The following is a 7,924-nucleotide window of genomic DNA, read 5'->3' as shown; positions in this document are numbered from 1 at the left end:
ACAGCAATGCCAGATCCGAGCCCAGTCTGTGACCTACACCACAGCTCACGGCAATGCGAGATCCAAAACTCACTGAGTGAGGCCAGGGATGGAACCCCCAACCTTTTGGTTCCTAGTTGGATTTGTTTCCGCTGAGCCATGATGGGAACTCCTTCTTTTCTTTTTTGAAAATCTGTATTATTAGTTATTATTTAGTTTTTCTGTTTTTTTTTTTAAGTAACTTTACTGGAGTAGATTTGACTTAGAAAATTGTGTTAGTTTCAGGTGAATAGCATAATGAATCAGTTACACATATACACATAGCTGTTCCTTTTCAGATTCTTTTCCCATATAGCTTATTACACAGTATTGAGTGGGTTACCATGTGCTACAGAGTAGGTTCTTGTTACCTATCTATTTAATATACAGCAGTGTGCATATGTCAACCCCAACCCCCAAATTTATCTCTTCAAAGATGACTTTTCAAGCGGAGGAAATAACTGCATTAGAAGTTCATTTAAAACATGCCTTTCCTATTTACTAATGATACTACAGAAGTAATTAATTTTCCCCTCAGAATATATGAGGTGGCATTATATTTTATACTAAGTTTACAAAGATCCTTTTTGCTCTCCATAACTTTAATTAAATGAAGTTAATTACAGTGAAATACACGTGTGGGTGTTTGTAAAGAAGTGAATTTCTAGTTGGCAAGATAGACTGATAAAATGTCATATGTCATGGGGATTAGGAACTCTTTCCCAGCCTCAGCAGTCCAGGCTTCACCATGCTGTGATCTCAGCCGAAACATCGAGGGTCTGGAGACCCCTCCCTGAATGACCACCCCCAGCACCTTGTAGATTAACCTTTTAAAAAATATTTGACCAACCTTCTAACCTTTCAATTGAGCCCATCATGAAAGTCTAAGAGAGATACTGACTCTTCCCTGTGCCCCAAGGTGCTGTCCAGCATGTCACAAATTAAAGTCATGAATTAACAAGCTGTCCTGGGTGTCATGAATTAACTCTGTTCCATATTTGGGAAGCCTCCTCCTCTGCGTCTGGCTGTGTCCAAGCCAGAGCTCAGCGGCCCTGCCCACATAACTTGCTGGGGTCAGCTCTTCACTTCTTACTATCCTGTCCTCTCAAGATTAGGTTTTCTGTGGCATGGTTGATATTCCTGTGTCAGGGAGCTTAAGGCAGCTTTGGAGTGGTTCTCCTGGTTTCTCTGGCAGAGAGGAACATAAATACAAACTTGGGGAGGTGAGGGGACTGCCTACCTGGTGACTTCTGGGTTTGATGAAAGAAGTGTACAGAAGTTATGATTGCTGCAAGGAGCATTAGGGCCTTAGAGAAAGTGTCCATCAGCCTACCTTGGAAGGGGTGAGAGCTGTGTCTGGTCCTGCTCCAGAAATGAGACAACTCAGAGAGCCCTGTAATTTTACATATATATATATATATATATATATATATATAAATTTTTTTGGCCACACCCATGACATGTGGAATTTTGTAGGCCAGGGATCCAACCCAAGCCACAGCAGTAACAATGCCAATCCTTAACCATTAGGCCACCAGGGAATTCCTAATTTTATATTTAATGGGGCAGATTTGTTTTGATTCTGCAGGAAATTTTGAGGTGAGAAGGAATTTTTTTTTAACAGTTCTGTAATGTCTGAATTCATCTTGGCTCAGGGTGAGAGATGGCATCCAAGCCAGGGCATCTTTGCCTGAGTCACTGTAGAAATACCCCCTACCCTTCATGAGAGACCCCACAGGATGTCTTCTGAAAGGGAGGGATTTCATCTCTGCACATCTGAGGCTTCTTCAGCTTTTTTAGCACCCGCACTCACTTATTAAGTAATGTCATTAAATGCTGGGAATCCTAGTTCTCAATTCAGATTATAATCCCCTCACCCAACATAACTCTCAGGTTGCTTCTTCTGGGGTATCGTGAACTATGTGTTCCCCTCATTTTCCATCTTCTCCAGATAAGGGTCTTTCTTTGGCCACATCCTCTTTTTCAATCTTCTGAAGTTTGAAGGATTTCTGGTCGTATTAAAGGCCATTTTCTCTCCCTCCCCCTTGCAGGACTGAGAACTTTAATATGAGATTTATCCCCAGGCACTGCTCCTCCCCCATCCCATCCCATCCTCTGAGGGGTTGCTTAGTGGCCCAGTGCAATGCCAGAGCTGCTGGGTTGCCACCTTCTCATCTCAACCCCACCGTCCTCTCCCAGGTTTCCCACGCATGTTCCTCCAGTACCACTGGTCTGGGAAGACTCCTTCATTCTGGTCCTTCCGAGAAGACCAAGTTTCAAATCTTGGCTTCACAGCTAAGCAGGAACATAACTTAGCCGGCTCAATTAATCTCTCTGAAATGAAGTTTCTTAATTAGAATATGACTGCTTTCTCAACAAGATTAATGTGATGGCTCATTACAAAATAAAGTTGATAGCCTTGTGTGTGTATGTGCATGTGTGTGTTTGTGCTAGGGGCAGGGACCTAAAAGTACAGACTCGAACATGAAATTTCTAAAAGGCATAAACTAAAAGGCAGGAGGTAGGTGGTCAGTTGTAGGCAGGCTCTGGACTCATTCAGCCTGGGTCCAAATCATAGCCCCTTCTATCACTAAACCTTTATGATCCAGGGAAATTTAATTACCTGCTTTGTTCCTGTATTTCCTCCATGGTGCAGATGTAATAAGAGCTTGCCTCATAAGGCTGTTGTGAGGATTAAATTAAAAGAGAAAAATGCATGTAAAAAGTTTAGTACAATGCCTCACTCTACCCACAAAAGACAGCTATTAATTTTAATAAAATGTAGAAAATGCAAGAAACTAAATATGAACAGTTACTATTTCTATGTGATGTGACTATGAACTTTTCTGTTTTTCATACTTTTCTCTTTGTCAAATTTTTGAAATGAACATGTGAGTTACATTTTGCAAAAAAAAAAACTATACACCTCACACATATGAGTCACGATTTCCCCACCCTATGAGATGAAATATATCTGTACATTGTGTAAAATATCTCATTCCCAACCCATACTACTTTGTTAAAAAGATAAAAGTACACTTTTCCATAAAAATGATTGTATCACAAGAATCTTTAATGTTTAAAGTTTACTCATGGTGGGGTTGTTTTTGTGTTTAGTAAACTGTGCCAAGTGTCCATACTGAGCCCCTTTAAGTCCACATCACCACACTCCAGACAGATGTTTCCTGTGCCCAGCAAGATCACAGAGAGAGAGGTCTTGACTTTTCTCTTGGTTAGACCAGCTTTACTGGTGAGTTCGTCCAAACTCTCTAGTACCTGTCTACCCCCATACACATCATCAGTCCCATGTAAAAGAATAAGATGGAAAATGTCTCAATGTATTTCATAAGTTTAGCACGTCTCTGGTACAAAAAATTCAAGAAAGGTAGCACAAAAGCGAAAGCACCAACTGAGCTTACTTATAAACAAACATGCATGAATCCTACACACTACCTAATTATTACTGAAATGAATACAACATTGCATTAAAAGGTATAAAAGCACTGTACTGAAAACGTAAAAGTTACACGTGAAATACTGCACTGTAAATCCTGAATACTCTAATGTCCCACCCCCACCCCTCCACCACCCTGGTGAGGGTCAGAAACCATCAATCTGCCTCCAGACCTTGCTAGTCCTCGGAGACACTGTTGCGGGGGCAGTGGGCAGTGGGGTTGGCCTCCCGCAGGGCTCTGGCCTCTTCCAGAGCTTCCCTGTAGCGGGAAGGCCAGGCCTGGGGGTCTTTCTTAAAGACCCTGGCCAGGAACTCCATGATTTGCATCTTGGTGATTTCACGGCTGGCACGGGAGCCCCAGAAGAACTCATACTCAGGGGGCTCGACGTGGGGGACGCGCTGGTACTTCAGGTAGTTCTGCTGTACGAACTCCTCAGTGATAAGCTTTCTCACATCTCCAAAGGTGGAGTGCTTCTTCCAGGGCCTCAGCCCCAGGATGCGCAGCACGTTCCACACAGCACTCTCACGGGCACCGCGACCCTTTACGTAGATGAGGCTCAGGATCATCAGCAGGAGGCCTGTCATAGGCATGCGGTTGCTCAGAGCAACCCTGTCCAGCTCCTCAGGCGCCAGAGCTTTGACCAGCGAGAACTCCATGGTGTGCAGGCTGGTCAGCCTCAGGTGCAGCCCGAACACTCGGGCGAGGATGAGGCTGGTGCGCCTCAGGATGCTTCTGCACCACTTCTTGTAACTGCCGATGACATCTTTCACCATGTCTGGGAACCAGATGATCATCCTTTTCTGGTCCTTGACCAGCACGTACCACATGAGCTCATGTGCCTTCTGCACCAGCTGGGCCGGGGCCGGCGGCGCTGGGCTGGGCTGGGCTGTGCTCCGGGCCTGGTGGGCGCGGCCTTCCTCCGCGGCCTGCTGTAGAGCCTTTGGGTCTCCCTCTTCGCTCAGGGCCTGGGGCGGCGGCGAGGCCAGAGGGGCGTCGGGTGGGCCTACAGGAGGGATCTCTGGCCCTGCGAGGGTCGCGGCCTGGGACGCAGGCGGAGAGGGCCCCCCGGCCACCCCAGGGCTGCTGTGCACCTCGGAGTGGGAGGCATCGGCTGCAAAGTTGGGGTCACACACGTCCTTACTTTGTTCGGACATGTTTGCTCCGTCTGGCAAGGGCTCGGCCGCTGCGTCCAGGAGCTCTTCGACTCTGCGCTCCCTCGGTGGACTCCTGGAGAGGAAGTGCGCGTTGCTGCGCGCGGCGCCTTCCGCAGCGGCCGGGCGGGGCGGGGCGGCGGCGGGACAGGCTAGTGCGCCTGCGCATCCGTGGTCTGTGGGGGCCCTGCCGGCTGGCGGTAGGGGCGGGGCGCCTGGAGGGCTGGGGTGTATTGAGGTCCCAAAGGGGTAGGGGGCCTAGTGGAATACTGGCCTCATGACCCACAGTCGTCCAGTTTGGGCTAAGGAGGCGGTCCTGGGGCCGGGGGGAGGAGCGACATGGGTGAGCACTGGACAAGGAGCAAGTTTAAGAGGAAAGATGGAAACTTAAGCTTCCAAGATGCTGAAGCTGAATTTCTTAGGAAATGTTCAATTGGGTATATGTAGAATCAAGTTAGATGTGAGTTTCAGAGAAAGGCCCAGGTTGGCACATAAGCTTGGGTTTTGGATAACAAGTGTGAGAATTTAAACTGACAGAACAATCAGGGTCACCCAAGAAAATGTGTCAACTCTGAAAAAGATGCGGGATATCAGAATCATGAAAGATAGCAATAAAAATTGATTGATTCACTGCGAGTTCCCATTGTGATACAGCGGAAAGGAATCTGACTAGTATCCATGAGGATGCAGGTTCAATCCTGCCCTTGCTCAGTAGGTTAAGGATCTGATGTTGACATGAACTATGGTGTAGGTTGCAGACAGGGCTTGGATCCAGTGTTGCTGTGGCTGTAGTGTCAGCTGGCAGCCGTAGCTCCAATTCTACCCGTAGCCTGCTATGGGGAAAAAAAAAAAAAAAAAAAAAAAAAAAAAAAGATTTCCTGACTGCCAAGTCCAGGGGGTTATGAAGGAAAAATGCAGAATGTAGTCAATACATGTACAACTGAAACTTTCTTGAAGACAATGTACTAATGATACTGTTAGGTGCTTGAATGGTCATTGATTTTGGTTTTTCTACTTCCCTTGGGTAATTTTGATGTAATTTTAATTTTTTGATTAGGATCTCATCACACAAAGATTGCTGTATTTATTAGCACAGACTAGTATGATGTCTTTCTACTTGTTTGTCCAGGAAGGACCCTAATTCCCCTTATGACTGATGTAGCCTTCACGGGTGTGTTCGTGTAGACCCCACCTCTGCGCTTTCACACAAACTGACTGGTTCCAGAAATTGACAGCCACACCCAAATCCCTCCTAAGACTTTTTTATTTGTCTAACTAACCAATTAGTTAATTAACACAAGTTCCCTAGATTGTATATGGCAGACAGTCTCAGGTGACCAACAATATGAGATGCAATGTACTGGTGGTTGTTTTTCACTTTTAGAACATGGATATGCAGTGGGCAAAAACAAAGCTGACACTCCCAGAGAAGGATGGGTGTAGGAACCTATGGATCCAAGGTTTCTCAGGCTGATCAGCATCCCTGGTCTGAGCCAATATGGTATTTCAGACCTTACTGAATTTCCTCAAGCCAACAGCGTCTTGTTTTTTTTTTTTTTTTTTTTTTCCCCTTTTTTGGCTGTCCCCTTGGCATAGGGAAGTTTCTGGGCCAGGAATCAAATCTGTCCAGGAGCTACAACCTATACCATGGCTTCAGCAACACTGAATTCTTAACCCACTACACCCTGCCGGGATGGGATTGAACCAACACATCCACAGAAACAAGTCGAATCATTAACCCACTGTACCATAGCAGGAACTCCAAGCTAACAGCTTCTTAAATGTGCCCTCTTGAGTCTGGTTATTGTCACTTGAAACCCAAGGTGTGTTTACAATATTGACTTTACATTTCTACAATCCTCTCTTTTTTTTTTCTTGTATCTTCTTTTTCATTTCTCACTCTTTTTTTTTTCTTTTCCATACTATTTTTCTATCTTTATTTTTCATACTTGTATCACTTTGAGCAGGACCATTCTCACACCAGTCCCTCCAATAGCACTTCTTAACCTCTCGCTTGACAAGGATAATTCCTACAGATCAGATATGTCTCAGCTGGATTTTTTCCTGTTCATCATTTCTTCTTCTTTAATTTATAGATTTCTATTTTTAAAATATATCTTGCATGGTTGTGTCAGTTATATAAGATTTTTTATTAATAAGAATGGTTCAAATCTTTCAATTACTTCTTTCTTCTTAAAAATCATCCTCATTTCTTGCCTTTTATTTCCACTAATTTTCTTCTTTTTATTTCACTTGGGTATTTATTCCTTTCTAACTGGGATAATGATTTCGTTCATTTAAGGTATTTTTTAAAATGAAAATGTCTGAGCCTATTATTCAAATCTCAGCTCAGCTTTGGCCATCGGCCATAATTCGTGCCATTGTGAGGTTATTACAATTACATCCTCCTATTTCACCCTCCTAGATTTAATGGATTCATGAAATTAAATCACAAGCTTGAGCACAGAAATGAACACTTATGTATAAAAAAGTGTGAAGGCAATTATAAAAACAATTGTAAAAGCACACCAATTTTAATATTATAAGAGCAACTGCTGCAGAAACAGCAGAGCTCTGGCCAGAGAATTTCAGTGTGTTCCAGTTGCTACCTGAGCTGGACTGGTCCTACAACAGCTCACTCCACACCTCTCTCCTGACAAGAAGATTGTTTAATACTATACCAGAGCCTGCGGTCTGGGACCACTGTGAGGGATCATACCGAGGTTTTAAAGCATTGGAACAGATGTTGAATTTGAATCCAAGTACAAGGTAGACCGCTTGTGCTGTTCACTCTTCTAGCCCCATTGTCCACCTGCTAGCATGATATCATTTTCTTCCAGGAAAAGTTCTGTTGAAGAGGCTCCATTTATTTCCCACCAAGAAGTAAATCCACGGAGGGAGGGGGGTGGGTGGAAAAAAAAAAGTAAAGCTTGAGGTAACCTTTAAGTAGAGAAAGTGCACCTGCACATGTGCCATGGGAGAAGTCAATAGCTTGATAGCTTGATAGTAGCTCCTAATAAGGTGCCTCCCCATAAAGTAGAGATGCAGACCTTAAGAACAATAAGACAAAAGGGCAGATGGAAATTGTCAGTACTCAAGAGTTATCCACAACCTCTTTGATTCAATGGTCAAGATTTGGGTCTGGAGCTGCAGTGATGTCCTGCCAGCACAGGGTCTAAATTAGGCTCACAGGGCATCTCCAGAATTGGCCTTATTGAGTGTGGGTGATGAGTCCTCTCAAGACCAGCAGCTTAAACGCAAAAGACTGAAGGTTACACAGTATCCCCCCCCCAAAAAAAA

The 7,924-nt window shown here is 44.4% G+C and overlaps 1 protein-coding gene across 1 annotated transcript; it reads right to left on the bottom strand.

Moving 5' to 3' along the window:
- Positions 1-3,649: 3,649 nt before the first annotated feature.
- Positions 3,650-4,627, bottom strand: NDN (necdin, MAGE family member). The gene has a single exon (NM_001123144.1). The coding sequence runs from the start codon at positions 4,625-4,627 to the stop codon at positions 3,650-3,652; it is 978 nt and encodes a 325-aa protein (NP_001116616.1).
- Between the last annotated feature and the right edge of the window lie 3,297 nt (positions 4,628-7,924).

This window comes from Sus scrofa, chromosome 1 (genome assembly GCF_054392235.1).
Source record: "Sus scrofa isolate SSC_HxYL_T2T_F1_AM1 chromosome 1, Sscrofa_HxYL_maternal_Yorkshire_Landrace_v2.0, whole genome shotgun sequence".
Classification (NCBI taxonomy): Eukaryota; Metazoa; Chordata; class Mammalia; order Artiodactyla; family Suidae; genus Sus; species Sus scrofa.
The sequence above is the reverse complement of the archived record's forward strand: the minus strand, read 5'-3'. Positions and strand labels throughout refer to the sequence as shown.